Source organism: Thunnus maccoyii, chromosome 3, assembly GCF_910596095.1.
Source record: "Thunnus maccoyii chromosome 3, fThuMac1.1, whole genome shotgun sequence".
NCBI lineage: Eukaryota > Metazoa > Chordata > Actinopteri > Scombriformes > Scombridae > Thunnus > Thunnus maccoyii.
Window position 1 is genome coordinate 20,225,729 of NC_056535.1, and position 16,340 is coordinate 20,242,068.

The 16,340-nt window shown below is 39.8% G+C and overlaps 2 protein-coding genes and 2 long non-coding RNA genes across 5 annotated transcripts; 2 read left to right on the plus strand and 2 right to left on the minus strand.

Annotated features, from left to right (window-relative positions):
* Nucleotides 1-1,537: 1,537 nt before the first annotated feature.
* hyal1 (hyaluronidase 1) lies at nt 1,538-8,539 on the minus strand. The gene is made up of 4 exons (XM_042406454.1): nt 8,271-8,539; nt 7,036-7,946; nt 5,123-5,212; nt 1,538-2,297 (listed from the first exon to the last, which is right to left on the minus strand). Exons 2-4 carry the CDS (start codon nt 7,942-7,944, stop codon nt 1,971-1,973), a joined length of 1,326 nt encoding a protein of 441 aa, XP_042262388.1. The 5' UTR covers nt 7,945-7,946; nt 8,271-8,539; the 3' UTR covers nt 1,538-1,970.
* On the plus strand, nt 2,306-3,899 carry LOC121894107. Its single transcript, XR_006095479.1, has 2 exons — nt 2,306-2,942; nt 3,306-3,899. It is a non-coding gene; the product is annotated as an uncharacterized LOC121894107 (long non-coding RNA).
* A 415-nt stretch (nt 8,540-8,954) lies between the features above and the next one.
* hyal2a (hyaluronidase 2a) lies at nt 8,955-13,330 on the minus strand. Its single transcript, XM_042407644.1, has 5 exons — nt 13,243-13,330; nt 12,862-12,933; nt 11,511-12,480; nt 10,837-10,926; nt 8,955-10,082 (listed from the first exon to the last, which is right to left on the minus strand). The coding sequence occupies exons 3-5, from the start codon at nt 12,435-12,437 to the stop codon at nt 9,690-9,692; spliced, it is 1,410 nt and encodes a 469-aa protein (XP_042263578.1). The 5' UTR covers nt 12,438-12,480; nt 12,862-12,933; nt 13,243-13,330; the 3' UTR covers nt 8,955-9,689.
* Nucleotides 13,228-15,646, plus strand: LOC121894798. Of its 2 annotated transcripts, none has more exons than XR_006095616.1 (3): nt 13,228-13,313; nt 14,865-14,903; nt 15,019-15,646. It is a non-coding gene; the product is annotated as an uncharacterized LOC121894798 (long non-coding RNA). The 2 variants fall into 2 exon arrangements; XR_006095615.1 differs by lacking the exon at nt 13,228-13,313 and adding an exon at nt 13,322-13,403.
* Nucleotides 15,647-16,340: the final 694 nt, after the last annotated feature.

A 16,340-nucleotide genomic window follows, 5' to 3' on the forward strand; every position in this document is an offset into this window, starting at 1 on the left:
TTTATTTGGCAGCAAAGATTAGAGGCGCAGGGTTGCTGCTCACTAGGCAGTAAGGCACTAAAATCAAAAGAGCAGATTACGAACCTTTGTGTTTTAATTGGCTCCGACCTGAGTTTTAATAGTCATGTAAAAGCAATAACAAAATAAGCATTTTATCAACTTAAAAACAAAGCCAAAGTCAGGGACCTTATGTCAAAACAAGATTTGGAAACACTGATTCATGCTCATACTGCAATGGACTTCAGGCAGGACTTCCTAAAAAGACCATCAGGCAACTGCAACTTGTTCAAAATTCAGCCGCAAGAGCCCTGACAAAAACCAAAAGACAGCCCAAATCATCAGCAGTTCTTAAATCTCTACACTGGTTGCCAGTAAGCCACAGAACTGATTTTTTAAATTCTTATTACTTCTTTATAAATCTCTACAGGGAGTAGGCCCTGAATACATGACTGATATACTTTAGCAATATAACCCTGCAAGACCTCTTAGATCATAAGGGAGTGGACTGTTAGTGGTGCTCATGGTAAAATCTAAACAAATCCAAACAATTCAGTCATTATGCAACACAGTGCTGGAACCAACTGCCTGATGGTCTCAGGAACACCCAAACCCTCAAAGCTCTTAAATCCAGACTGAAAACCATATTATTCTCAAGCACTTTTAACTAAATATTTTTAAAACTCAAGGTCTTATTATTATTGTAGTTATTTTGTATTATTTTTAATCTTTTTATTTATCTATTATTCTTTGACTCTTTTATTGTATGTCTTTATTATATATATATATATATATATATATATATAATCTTTTATTTTGCTTTGAATTGTGTTGCTTTAACTTCTCTGTAGAGCACCTTGAGTCTACCTCTGCGTATGAAATGCCTTGCCTGTCAACGACTCAAAGCTCTGACCTTGGTGTCTTTTGCCTTTCCTCTAGTTAACTGTCCCACAACACCACCTGCTGGTCATGAACCAAAGAACAAATATCTATAATAAAAGTTTCAGTGTTGGAAGAAGTACTCTTAAGTAAAAGTATGGAATCCCACTATTCAAGTTAAAGTCCTACATTCAACATTTTGCCTAAATAAAAGTACAAAAGTATTTCATTACCAAATGAAGTGGTGTTTATTTGAAATATAAAATCCTAACATATTGTTGTTTTAAGTAAATCTTCCCATTCTCCCTCACTGAAAGAAACAGATGATCTATGAATATGCAAAACAATTTTATTTCAAAAGTTTAACTACTGGATGACTTGATGTCTCCTTCTTCACTGTGAAGTCCATTCTCAGTGTTTGTGCACTGGAGGCTTCAAGTTTCCATACTTACCACACATATAAGTTGCATTTTGAACCGTGATTGTTATCCAAACTGGTTGTGATGTCACAAATTCATGCTCATCCAAAGACGAATTAAACTCAGTTTTAAGGTGAGCTGAATGTGAAAACAGCCTTCTAGTTTCAAAGTGAAGCTCAAACATCCAAGTGAAGTTACAATAAGTAAAACTTTATTTTCATTGAAAGTTTCAGACTGATTTCTGGAACTCAAATAGTAACAAGATTTGACACATTTTTTTTCATTGAATAATTCATTCTTCATTTATTATAGTACATGCTATGAAAAGTAGAAATTAGTCTACAAGCTTTGTAAATTAGTGATTTGTTTTAAAAGAAAAGGTCAACAAACAACATTGATTCATATGAATTAGAAAAAAACATAGAAGTATTCGATAAGAAAACGCATTGGTCAAAGATTTGGAAATTTGCATTAACAGCAGACCACATGCCACAGAACGAGCCCCAGTCTACTTCTGGAGTGGTTCATTCTTTAATCAATCAATCAATTAATCAATCAATCAATCAATCAAGTTTATAAAGTACAATCACAGCGAACACTTACACTTACAAATACTTGAATGCTATTTATTGGACTAATACTGTCATTAGATTTTTTCCTGTGAGAAAAAATCTTTTATCCCTTTTTCGGCTTGGAACAGCTCTCCCCACCCCACCCGGAGTAACACTTGCACTGAAACTGAGACTTCATGTGTGTTAAGTCATTTGTCCTCATCTGCCCGAGCACCCTGTAGTGTGGTCCCCCTACTGGTTTCTTCTCAGTCACTACCTTCCACACATCAGGGTCGAGGTGGAGGGAGGTCCTTGATGTTGGGTTCCTCCTCTCGCATCTTCCCTTTGAGGAACATAAAGCCTGACTGCAAAGAGCAGCTGCTGATGTTACATTAACCAGGTAGGGACCCAGAGTCTGGTCGATGTAAGACTTGACAACTTCACAAGTAGCCTGAGAAAAGAAAAGAAACAGGGGACAGTAAACAGGTGATGCTCCAAAGCATTAGTGGACTCGAGGGACAAAAATATACCATGAAAGTGCCCTCTAAGGTGCCAGCACAGTACAGCAAACATGATAAAATGTCCTCTAAGGTGCCAGCACAGTACAGCAAACATGATAAAATGCCATCTAATGTGCCCGCACAAAGGAGAAAACATACATGTTATGTAATCGCTGTCTCAGTTATGGGTAAATCAGGATGAAGGGCCCTAGAGCACCTCTATATGTGACAATCTGGACTGAAGTGCCCTCATGGGTACCCTTTTAGTAGATGAAAATGTGATAGTGCCCTGTAAAGTACCCCCCAAGATGTAATACAGCGCCCTATGAGTTGCCGTTGTAACGGGATGAGCTGACAGTTCTGTGCAGGTGCCCTTCAAGTGAACAGGAAAAATTTGGGAAAGGTGCCATTTAGGGTTCCTCTAAGACTAACATACAGAAGTGCAGAATTGGGTTCCCTTTCAATAACAGAAAAACATGGTGAAGTGCCCTCTAGGGTGTACTACTCACTAGTTTGCTCAGTCACACCCCCTTTAGATTGTTCTATTTTCTTTGGATCAGCGCAGCTGTAACCTTGATACTATGACATTTTGTGAGGTAGGTCACCTACCAAGATTTTTTTGCAATTAAAACAAGTCTACGGGTTAAATATTATTAACGATACATTACTAATATATGTAGCCTGTATTTTCTAAATTGGTTTTATGTTTAGGACTGTCTAAAGCTGTATAACATGCTAAACAATGTGCTAGATGGACAGTAGCTAGCTAGCTAGATATGTACTTAGTCATCTCTATACTAAATATTTGGAACAAACTGGGAATCAACCTTGTGATGTAGTAAACCCTTAAAAGTAAATCAGAGCATTCTTTTCTCAAAATGCATTTACAATCTTTTAGCTTGGATTTACTTGCTTTTGTAGAGAGGTAGATTAGCATTTGGGTTACCCTATGATTACAGAATGCCAAGAAGAGAAAGAAAATTGAAGACTATACAAAGGGATCTGCAAAATGCAGCTAGAGGCAGCAAGGGGGGAGATGAGAGAGATAAGGGTAAGTTTGCATTAGCCATTAGCAATTAGATGGGATGCCCAGTAGAACTTAAACCTGTGCCTAGGCATGTTGAAAGGACAAAACTCCTCAAAGTATATACTACATTGCCAGTGACAACTGCATCAGTTGACCGATCATTCTCCAAACTGAAGCTGATCAAGACCCAGCTTAGAAACAGATGTGGAGAAGGAAAGCTCTCAGATCTTCTGCTGTTGTCCATTGGGAGGGACATCCCAACTGACCATAACAAGGTCATTAACATTTATAATCTCATGGCCAAAAGAATTCTCCTTTGATTTCACCAGTCTTGCTTCTTGCTTCCCCAACACTTCCTGCTTCCCTAACAAGACTGCTAAAAACAGCTAATTCTCAAAATGTTCATAGTTCCATGTTTTTACTACAGATGTGTTTAAGAGATACACATTTAAAACGTTACCCATTCCCTGTATTTTATTACAGAGATGTTTGCAAAATAAATGTTTAAAAAGTAAATCCTTTTTAATACAGAGGTGTTGTTTTCCTTATATTCAGTCTTAGTTGGGGATGTAGCCTTTTTACCAAACAAGGATCATTGTTCTCTGCTGATGGCGGCCCATTGAATGTATCAGATGTCCTTTATATTTTTTTGTCCCTTTCCCTCAGACAGTCAGAGTCCGCCACTGCTCCAAAATGTAATATTGGTGATACCATTATATAAAAAGAGCAGTTTCTCAACAGGTGGGATATCATGTGACTTACTTCACAGCATGTGAAAAAAGTGCACTGAGTCTAATTAAACATTTTTTTCTGGTCTAAGCAGTTTATCAGACATCAGAGGAGCCATCTGCAGAAAATCCATTTCGATTATTTGAAGGTGCATCACAAGAAGGAATATGATGAGTATGAGGATGTAGAAAACATTCAAATTAAGGGAAGTACTAGAAATATCCCTCCCACATTTAACTCCCTTGACATTTGCGTGGTATGAACTAAAGAAACAGGAAGTAATGGTAATGGTTTTGAAATATTTTTAAAAAAAAAAGTTTCTCTGAGGAAGGGCGTAATTCTGAGAATGCACTCAGCGAGATTCAGACCACACGTTGCACAATTCTTCTCCAAATGTTTTTGGCTATCTTGCCTTCATCTAATCAGTGTCTGTGACATGTGACTGATATATCACTATAGATAGTAAGTACACAGAACAAGATTATCATCCGCTTTTTGAGTAACCTGACGCACCAGATGGTTTGTTACACGGAACCATCTGAGAAGTCGTCCTTGGAAACTGTTTGGAAAAGGGTAGGCACTTTCAAAAAAATACTTGGCAGGTGATTGGATGAATCATTTGTCTATCACTGTCTTACCTTGTGAATCCAGCCGCCTCACAAGGTAGCTTTTTGAGTACTTTTCACAAAATACAGTGTCAAGAGGAATATGCAGGACTTTACAATACAACCAACGTTTTAAAAGACTCAAGCACAGTATATTGAAATCTCTTCCATCTATTTATACTTATACTACAATTCTAATTTCTAAAAATCTTCAGTAATATTTAGGGAATAAGGTCTGGAGTACTGTAGTTGTGCAACATGTTTTAATTCTAACACTATTTTTGAATGACTGTTTTGAAATTGTTCTGCCTACACTGCTGTGTAGGCAGGTTTCAGTATCAGATGATACTTTGTGCATGGTTGCTGTATTACTCATCTTAAGAGTTAATCATTCAAAGTTGTTATGTTGGTGTACCTGAGATTTCGAGAAGAAATGGTCACCCCAGAGCACTATGCCTGCAGACCCTAAAGCAGCACTCTCTCCAATGGTGTAGACCAGGTGCTCCTGCAGTAGGAAAAAACAAGAGGTAAGCAGAGGATTCAGACAAAACCATGACAATCCAATAACTGCTTGGAGTTAAAAAAAAAAAAAACAGGCAGGCCATCTGGTGTGTGTTTGCACCCTTGATGTGTTGCTGGGGTGTTTTTGCTCTGGATTTAGTTATTAACTTCTTGTTTGAGTCAATAGAGGCTCTGAAAAGTTTCATAGACAATATCAAGCCGCAAGGAAAATAAAGCCATCTTTGAATGTGAGTCACGGAGCTCCCTGACCAAAAAAACTAAGAGACAAAATATCTTAGAGGGATGAGGCAAAAGCTGTAGCATCTAGGTCAAGATCAGACTCAGATATTATGCATTGTTGCAAATTGAATCATCAGAAAAAGACCCTATATTATAAAACAGCTATGGAGGGATGCAGAAACAATTCGCAACAGATATGGCATACGGTGAATGGTTTGCTTGGTAGGTCAAATAGTACAAGTCCTGTTAGTGTGGCGGTTGATGGCAAGTTCAGAACAAAACCAGTAGACATTGCCAGTTAAATGATCTCAGGTCCAATATGAATAATAACACCACAAATTAATTAAAGGTAGATGAAACAGACAAAAAGATCATGAAGGGGAAAAACTGCAGCTTTGCATTACCAGATATATCATTAGATGACGTTGGGAAAAGTTTTGATTTCACTTCCTGATAAGAAATCTCCAGGGTCCGATATTATTAACAACAAATTGTTGAAATCTGCAGTCCCATATATGTAGACCTGTTAAGTATCTATTTGATCTTTCTTTGCAACAAGGAAAGTTTCTCACAGAATACAAACATGCAAAAATTTGACCAATTCCCAAGGATGCTAAAATAGATTTTACTGCACCCATTAGTCATTCAATTAGCTTATTATCCTTAAGCAAAATTTTGGCAAGAGTAGAATGTGACCACATTTGGAAATATATGGAAACTAATAACCCTCTAACCCATGCTCAACATGCGTATTGTAAAAACTATTCTAACGAAACTGCTTTGATACATATGACGGATGAATGGCTAAGTGCCTTTGATCAAGGTTAACTTGTGTCCCTACTTCTTCTTTACTTCACTGCAGCATTCGATTTTTATAGATAACACAATTTTAATCAAGTTTACAAGTTTAAGCAACAGTCATATTAATTGTTGCCGTGCGGTGTTGGGCAGTGCCGCTCAGAGAGATATGAGGAGAACAAGGCAGAAGGAATGTACTTAAGGCGTGGGTTTGGAAAAGAAGTGAGTGACCTACATATTGTAATGGGACGGCCCCAGTAGTAGAGCATGTGAGACAACACTATATTGTACTAATCAAAAGTTTAAAATGCCACTTAGTATTGAGGACAAACTGTTATTGGTACATCAAGTTAACATAAGAATAAGAGATAAAAAATCATCATGTACTACCAAAAATAAAAACTGAAATGGAAAGATGGACTTTTCATTTTCTGAACTGTTAAATAATGGAATTCATTACAATAACTCACTCAAGATTCAAATGAAGTTCTCATAATACTACCGTATTGCATTGTCAGTAGGTTTGTAGTCTATTGGTATTATATGTGAACATATGTAGATGAATATATCTATATATGTAGGTACTTACAGTGTATGTGCCAATGTATGTAGGTTATATGTGTGTATGTATGCATTTATGTATATGGTACGTGTGTGTCAACAATTATGTGTTGAATTATTTATGAATTATTGTATGTTTAAATGATTTTCATGTGGACTCTTGGAAAATTAGCCAATGGGCTAAAAGATATCAAAAACAAATCAAATCAAAAAACATCTGCTTCTTGCCTGAGAGAGAAAATCTAGTGTATAGGTGTAGACGATGCGAGCGTATGGGAACACAGGTGGCGTTGATGCAGTCGCCTGAGCCCCCACTCTCATGGCCTCCAGGATGCGATGATGACTGTAGAGGAGCACCTCTCTGCTGAGGCCACGCATCTCAAGGCTGAGGTAGATATCAGGATACAGAGCCGAGGAGGTGTTCCACAGCCAGAACAGCTCATCATTCCTCTTCAGCTCTGGAGCTGGACACTCTCCTGTGTAATTTGAGCTTTTGTCGCTGTAGTAGTTGTAGCAGTTGGGAAAACCATAGAATCCCCACAACCCATTTGGTCTTTCCTCCTGCCCCAGTTTCAGAGTTTCCTCCATGAATTTCCTCCCCGCTTTCTCAAACTCTACCCGGGCTGCAGCTTCTACCTGTGCAGGACTCCAGTCTGGGTGCCTGGACTTCACTAGTGCTTTTGATCTCTCCCAGTACACCTGTTTACTGTCCCAGTTTCTCTCCCACACAGGTCTCCAGCTCTCCCAGTCCACCACAGCAAGGCCATGGAAATCCCTGTCAGGGATATCTGTGCGGATATCGTTAGATGCAGCTTCAAGATGCATGTCAAGACTGGCGTTCTGTGGCACCCCACCATTAATAGCCACCCCTTGGCTACTGTACCTGGGATACAGACCAAGCTTGTCAGAGTAAAAGATGGTAATGTTGTCACCCATAAAGGTTTGATTTTGGTTCTGGTCGATGCTAAATGTTCCCAAGTCGAGGTCCACACCATATTGAGAGAGGCAGTTGGCTGTAGGGGCATTCCACACACTGAAGAAAGGCAACTGGGAAATAGGTGATGCTGCTTCCTGCAGGCCTGAAACAAGGCTGATCGTATTTAAGAACAGCAGCACACCATGATGAAAGAAAGTCATCCCTGCAAAGAAGGAAAGACAGCACAGCTTATATCACTGCTGATATCAGTGAATTGTGTTGTGAAACTTTGAAATGATATGATATGATGAATTGTGCTGTCACTAAAAAAATTTTAAAAAGTTGTGAGGCAACTGGAGTCTCAAACAAAAAACAAACAAAATTCAAAGCAAATAAGGTCCACTTTCAGAATGTGTGTAATCCTGCAAGATTTTGTAGTTAACCACAAATGTTATGGTGTGGCTATATAGTTATATATTATAATATGATATAGTGTGTAAAAAGGAAAGTGCAAAATGGATTTCAGACAAAATGATAAAGAACTTACCTAGCTAACTACTGGACAAGGATTTTGGTTTGTACTTTGTGGTCTGAATTCGCAGGAAAACACAGCGAGCAGTCTCATGATCTGAATGACACATGCATGAATAGGGGAAGGAAGAAAAACAGAAGTGCCTGGGGGATTTCTAACAACCAATCAGAAGTGTGTGCAAGTTTTCCAGCAGCCAATCAGATGTGCCCACAGGATTTCTAACCACCAATCACGAGACATGCAGGCTTTTTTTTTTTCTTTTGGAGGAGACAGTTTTAAAGTCACAGGCGAGTTAAAACTTCAGCCCATCATCATATCTTTCATGTAAATATAAAGGAAGGTAAAAAGGCTAACTGAGCAGCAAACTTGACCTGGAAAAACTGAGTAGCCTTTGCAGCTCTACTCTGAATGACTGTCAAGCAAGCCATAATGAACTCTTCCTCCTCCCTCAACTCTTAAAAGTAGTAAAAAATAACTCTTGGCTTAACAGCACCCTACAATTAAATGGGGAGGGGGGTATGAAGCTGGAGCCATGCAACATGTGGAGGACAAGCTAGGACAAGCTGGCTTTGCCTCCGCTCAGTGGCCGATGGTGACATGATTTCCCCTCCGAAGCTAAACTTTAATTGACTGTAAACAGCGAAACCATATCTGAATAATCTTTTTGGTGTATCTCAAAAAGAAAAATACACAAGGAGCTAAACAAAGAAGTTTATTTACTTTGGCAATAGTCAGATTTGAGAAAACAGCACACAGAGAGTCAGTGAAATTGTGGAAGAAATTTGCTTCTTACATCGTTTGTGCTTCTGAAGTCAAATAGCCGCTGAAACATGAGGCTGTTATTTTTTGGCACGGATGGAGTAATGTGGTGTGAATTTTAAGTAGTAGTCATGTTTTGGACATAGAAATATCATATAAAACACCTAAAAATACATTCAAATAAATAGTAATGGTGTAATTGCCTCCATCAAAACATCCGAGAGAGAGGTCGTAGTGAAGGAAAAGATCAGGCACTTTAAATATATTGTGCTAATACCAGAGCATCAAATCCCCTTTTAACACACAGCAACTGATACACATCCACTCATTCATCACATTTCCACCCAAAAAAAAAACCTCTTCTCTGTGAGAAACAGGGAATATGACACCTTGGGAAACAGTGACTGATAGCACAAGGGAGAGGAAACTGAGAGCAAAATGTAAACAAGGTCATTTCCAGCAAGCCCTCTGTTGTTTAAAAAAAGAAAAGAAAAAAAGATTAAAATTAAAAGAACAAATAAAACTTTGCAATTTCCACAGTGTTTGTTTAAAAAATTCATTTCATGTCATCCATATTTTACAGCAATTAAAAGATAAAAACTTCTAAAAACTTCTCCAACTTGTCATCTCGTACGCTCCTGTATTTTGAAATGTGTCTTCAGTATGTAAGATACACTAACAGAAGAGCAGAGAAACAATCAGTAAGATCACACATTGCAGTACTGATGCCACGGCTTGAGATGCCGCCCCTCTTTGGTGCAGAGGGTCTGTCTGATCGCAGCCCTCTCCTTCATAGCCGCTGTAGCACTGGCACTGAAACTTGGTTTGGAAACTCATCTTCTCTGCTTCGCCAAGCTCACCGGTAACTGTCAGCTTGCCACCCTCACTGATGACACTGTGGGTGAGCGGGTTCAGATGCAAGTAAATATCACTGTCTGGATTTTTGCGCAGACAGCGGCCGTGAGAACCACACAACGTCTGGCTGCATAGCTCTGCTGCCGTGGAAACGTTGAGGAGGTATTTACCCAGAGGACCCCGCAGATATGCATCCAGGTCTGAGCAGCTGTTCTGGAGAGAGAGAGAGAGAGAGAAACATATTTCAAAGTTTTACTCACTTCATTTAAGATTCACAATGGATGTGGGCGTTAAACACTAAACTTGTCCCGTTTCATGAATGTGAGGTTCAGGTGACTCATGAAGGCATTTAAAGAAAACCACAACAGCTTCCTGTTAAAGGGCCCTGATCTAAAATAAAATATTTTCAAGCTGAACTTTAGATATTGGTTTTGTTGACAGAGGTAATCTTTTTACATTAATTCTAATTATTTCTTTGTGAGCCACATATCCACCTGTATCAAGTGGGAGATGTACCTGTGTTGATTCTGAATAAACTAGCAATATTAAAAAACTAGACAGTACAAAGACAATACACTCATAAATTCAAGTTACACATTCAGCATAGGACATGCTGGTTTATCTAAAATAAAGACGAACAAAGGAGGATTACAATTTATTTTCAGTGCTGTCACATCCATAGTAAAGAATATCTATGTTCATATCTTTTTTATATATATATATATATATATATATATATATATATATATATATATATATATATATATATAAATAACTCTTACATCCTTATTAATGCTAAAATGGATTTAAAATTCTGTATTCATATAGGACCAATTGGTGCTGAAAAGCATGTTGTTCATCAGAGTTAAAGAGACGTTGCTCTAAAAATGTCTAACTTCATCCTTGCCTGTGGATATTATTCCAGTGATTTACATGTGTGCTGCATGATTAACGTTTGAATGCTCACTTTGCTGCTTGCATACGATGCCTCTCCCCACAGGATGATTCCAGCTGCTCCCAAAGCCACACTCTCACCGATGGTGGAGACCAGGTCCATCTGGAAAAATGATGCAGCAGTTTAACTATACATTTCTAAGAGTAAAAGTCAAAACTGGGAAAATACACTGTGAAGTATCAATATAACAGGGTTAAAATGTTAGTCGGATGTAAGCTTCTCTGTGTGGCCTACAGTGCCAGCTCTTATCTGTTCCTTCTCCCATAAGGACATAGACGATAGGGTGTTAGCGAGATATCTAACTTGACCAACACCCATCCAGCCCACTCCACACAAATGTGTGGTACTGGGATGTCGTCGGTCTGCTACTAAAACAGGAAAGGACTGTGGCGGCCGATAAGGAAAAGCAGAGAGCTATAGCTCCATGCAGCATGCACTGATCACAGACGGAGAGAGCGATAGAGGTGAATGATTGTGCTGAGAGTACAAAAAAAGATTAAGAGAAAAAAAATCCTTATCCTCTGCTTCCAAAATGTTTAGTATCATGCATACCGAACACTGAACAGGAGCTTAGTAATTTCAAAAGTCACTGAAATGGAAAAGACTTTAAAAAAAAGCAGAAGCAAATATGTCAGGAAGCATCATCAAATTCAATAGCGGCAGTGCCAATAAAGTTAGAGCGTCACCTCTGTCAGCTGTTCCAGGGAGTTGGTGTAGGTGGGCCGGGTGTACACAAAAACAGGACGTGCCAACCCATCGCCTGATGATGCCAAACGCATCCCCTCTTTTACCCGGTTCCGGACAAACTGACGTCCATAGGCTGAGGAACGCAGCACATCTGCCATGTAGATGGAGGGGAAGAGGGCTGTGCTCTCAGTCCACAACCATTTCAGCTGCTCGTTGCGGGCCACCTCCACATCAGGACAGCGGCCTGTGTAGTTCTCCAGAGTGCGACTGTAGTCGTGATTGTAGCAGTCAGGGAATAGGTAGAACCCCCACAGCTGGTTGGGCCTCAGGTTTTTGGCTTCCCTAAGCGTCTCCAGCATGAACTTCCTGGCGGACATCTCAAACTCCTGCTGGGCCACTTTTGACACCTGCTCTGAAGGCCAGGATGGGTTCTTCTGGCGCACCAACTGACGAGAATGTTCGCGGTATACATTCTTGGTTTTCCAGTTACGTATCCAAAGTGGGCGCCACTCTTCCCAGTCAATAACTGCCAGACCCTTGGCACCTGGTTCACGTATATACTTCTGCACTCCCTCCGGCATCTTCTCCAGGTGCTGTGTGAGACTGGCCAACTGCGGCAGCCCCCCGTTCACTGGTGTTTCACCTGGCTGAAAGTAGGGGTACAAGCCCAGTCGGTCCTGATAGAAGATGGTGAGATTCTGTTTGACAAAGCCCTCATTGGGTGAAGCCACGATCTGGAACTGGTCCAGCTGAAAGCGAATACCATGCCTTGGGGTACAGTCTTCAGTCGGGGCATTCCAAGCGAGAAGCAGAGGCTTTTGGGAATACAGTGGCCATCTCGTAGGTTTCAGTCCCAAAGCATGAAGGCCGTCCCACAGCAGCGCAGTCAGCAGCAGTACTTTCCACTCAGACAGAGTCCAGCACATGTCTTCAGGTGTGAATTGACAGAAAGGACTGTCACTCTCTTCTCTATAATTCACAGAGGAGATTGAAATTGTGTTTTTCAGTTCACTTTTCCACTAAGTGACAATTCCCAGTGTAGTAATCATTTCAAATGGCTAAATTACAGTAATGCTTTAAATTTTACAACTCTTACATTACAGTGCAATTTGGCTGCAAACTCATGGTGGCTTTCATCTTCACTTACTGAAAACATTTCCCCATACAACTCGTGTGCAGATCTCTCATGCTCTCAACTTCAAAGCCTTTTTTTCCCCGTTTGTTTTACATAATCTGGATTCAATTTAAATGCTGTTCTGCTCTTATTTCAGCATGAATGATCAAAACACTAGGTCAAAAAAAAAAAAAAAGTTAATTGACATCAGTTTCCCTGCAGCTGGACAAACTTACCTTTACTGGCAGTCTGGAGAAGCATTCCCAAAAACCCAGAAGCCCGCTACTTGAAGCCGCATTTTGTGTTGCCTCAAAAGAAATAGGAAAAAATCAAGATGAACATTGCTTTTGCAGAAGGAAGAAAATGACGATGGTGAAATTTTTTACAACAGAAAGCGTTGTAGAAAGGTATTTTGTAAGCTCCGCGCTCCGGCTGAAGAGAAGCAAAGTTGCCCCCCTGCGATGTTGTCAGTTGCAGCTCGCCTACTCACAGAGCCAAACCACTTCAGGATGTTCCATTCACACTGGGGGGAAGAGGGGGGGAGTGGCGAAACAAACCGGACATCCTTCGAGCTGCTAAAGCGTGTCTAATGTGGTACAATGACGATATTTCCTCACCTCAAACCTACGTTTAACTTCAGGTATCTGTCGACCGGCTCCACGCTTTTGGTTTCGTCGTGTGTTTAAAGGTGTGTCCCCGCGTCCCAGTACAGCGCCGAAATGAGTCAGTCCAAGAAGTTTTGCCACCACCGCCGCCGCTGCCGTGAAACTGATACACTGTACGGAGCAATGTCAAGATTCATACTGTAGAAGGTCACAGCGGGCCAGTGTGCCACATCCCTAAATATAAGATCATGCCCACAAATGAGCACTGTGCTCCGGCGACCTTTCAGCTACAATACAATCAGATGTACCTTGTAAATAATATGCCATTTAGAGATTATGTGAAGACTGTTTTTTTCCAGTTTGAAAAACTATGATTATGATGATCCTTGAGCCTTTATTGGTTCCCAAACTACTTGTGGACAAGTCAAAACTTTTATACTTTACCTTCACATTGACATGTATTGGAACGTATTGGATGACACGTATTGGAAAGCATTGTACTTTTTTATTTTACTAAACAGCATTTATGTAATATGTAGAAGTCTGTACTCTGTAAAAATTTAGATGGAAAACATAAAGATCATAAATTAGTAGTAGAAGTATTATCAACAAAAGGTACTTAAAGTATTAAAAGTAAAGTAGCCTCTTTATGGAGCAGAATGGCCTTTGCCAGTGTTATATTATTATATAAAGTATTTAATTGTTCAGTTATTCTTATTGATGCAGTAATCTAAGCATCCTAATGTTGCAGTTGGTGGAGGTAAAACTAATTTTGACTACTTTGTATAATGTTTTTTAGTTTAATCTATAACAATGCATCATATTTTATTAACTGATCATAAGTTTTATACAGAAAATGAGAAATCTGCATAATAACTGTAGTTTCCAGATTCATGTAGTGGAGTAAGAAGTACAATGTTTACCTTTGAAACTGTGAAGTCGAAGTATAAAGTAGCATAAAAGAGAAGTAATCAACTAAAGTAAAAGTACCACAAAGTTGTACTTGAGTAAATACACTTGAGTGAAAGTACTATTATACCACTGTCTGCAAAATTTAAAATGCTGCTTATATACCCATTACTGCCACTTGCCACAGTGTAAGATTCATAATGACATACATGAGTACATTTTTTGATAGTCCTGAAGTAAAGTTCCGAATGCAGGTTTTGCTACTGTTAATGAAGTACTTTTACACTGTAGTATTGCTACTTAAGTGAGGAGTTTCAATGCTTCTTCCATTAATGCTCCTAGCACACTTCTGACAGTGGGCACAAGGCATCTGGCATACAGATGTCACTTCTGCCTGAGGCACGTGATGACAGCCACTGGCAATAGCTCAGTGAACGAACCAAGTACCACATGCTGTCATGTTGCCAAGTACAGCAGATAGCATAGTGCAGAGCCGTGTTTAGGCATGAGAAATAATGGCCAGGGGAGGAGAGGGTAGAGGCCAAGCGGTGACATGTAATTAACCAATTTAAAAACCTGTTTTCATCCTCTGACGGACTGGAGGAAACAGGAAATCCAGCAGTTGTTGAAATTGTTCCTCTGTCATCACTAATAAAACTGTTACTTCTGCCTGGTTGTCCACGGGCGAGTTTCGTAACGAAAAAGTGATTTCTCTTTCTTTGCAGGCACACGTCAACTGAATGATGCCTGAGCACATGATTGCGGTGAGGTGGGGGGTCTGGAAGTTAGATGTTTTCCTGTGTCAGAGTCCGTTCCGCAGTTTGTTTCCCGAGCTTTGCTGACTTACCTTACCATGTCATCAATTTCTGTGTGTTTAAGGAAAATGTAGTGCATGAACTACCCATGTGAAAGAAGAGGGAGGGAAACGGAACAAAGGAGCAGCTTGGATTCCCCTGAGTCTAAGCTTCCCTTTGACCTCCGCCTCCTGAACATTACATCAGCAGAAGTCAGAGACCGTCAGGAAGCGAAAACAATGGCAGGGAAACTGGAAACACACTCCTCCACCTTCACTTTGCCTCCAAAACACTTTCTGGATTACAATGCTTTTGGGTGATTGTATGAATTGATGAATTGGGGTGGAGGGAATTCACCGGAACAACTAGGTTTGACCTTGATAAAAGTTTACTACCTCGTTTGCACTGACTGTACTGACCGAAACACATGTTACAAAACACCCAATTTGTAAAGAAATCAATTAAAATGTGGCTGAGAGTCACCAAAATGAGCCTTGAAGCATCAAAATGCATGCTCCGACAATGTAAATTGACTGGCACACACCCTTTTCACTACTTCTGTTTGCACCTAAATCTATTTCCATTTTGTCTTTATGTATCAATTTTCCTCAAGCACTTTGTTTTCTTTTAGTTACTCTGTCAGTTATTTGCACTTTGTATGATCACATTAAACCGCAGTAAACAGTAACATAAACCAGCTGTGAATTCAAATAAAAGAGGCTGCAATAAGCGCTGCTAGTTCACTTGAAACTGGTACAGTATGCTAAATGATTCCCTGGAAAACAATATATCTCTTACTGTCTGTAATTCAAAGCATGCTTTAGTTCTTTTTCATGGCTGAAGATAATTCATAATGACCCTCTCTCAACCACAGCCACAGCAACGTCTCCCATTACAAACACATAGTATACACTTGAGAACACATCATGTAGATCAAATAGTGATATTCAGAAAGTTCATAAATTTGTGTGGCTTTACGGGAAAGGGCTCATCCTTTTAATGCCGGCCGGATTTGAGCAAAACATCAAAGACCAGTGGAGAGGAAATACATCAAAGTGACTGACCTCTGGCCCAAAAACACACCCAACCGCATTCCACACAATTACAGACACCAGAGAATGCCTGGAGAGGAAGCCCTACTCATTTATTGTGGAGGTGTCTCATCCGCGCACACTCAAATATGTTTATGTTGCCATCAAACTTTGGTACGGTGCCAGCTGGCAACACTGTCTTCCACTGGTCACGATTTCAGTTTTAGTTTTTACCTCAGACAGCTGGTAATTATATAGCGTCAGTTTGTGAAAAGTAAAATTGCACAGGATTATGATTAGAGGTAAGCAAGTAAACAGACACGATTCAACAAACATCACACAAAATCAAACATGAACCCATGAAATTTTATGCAGG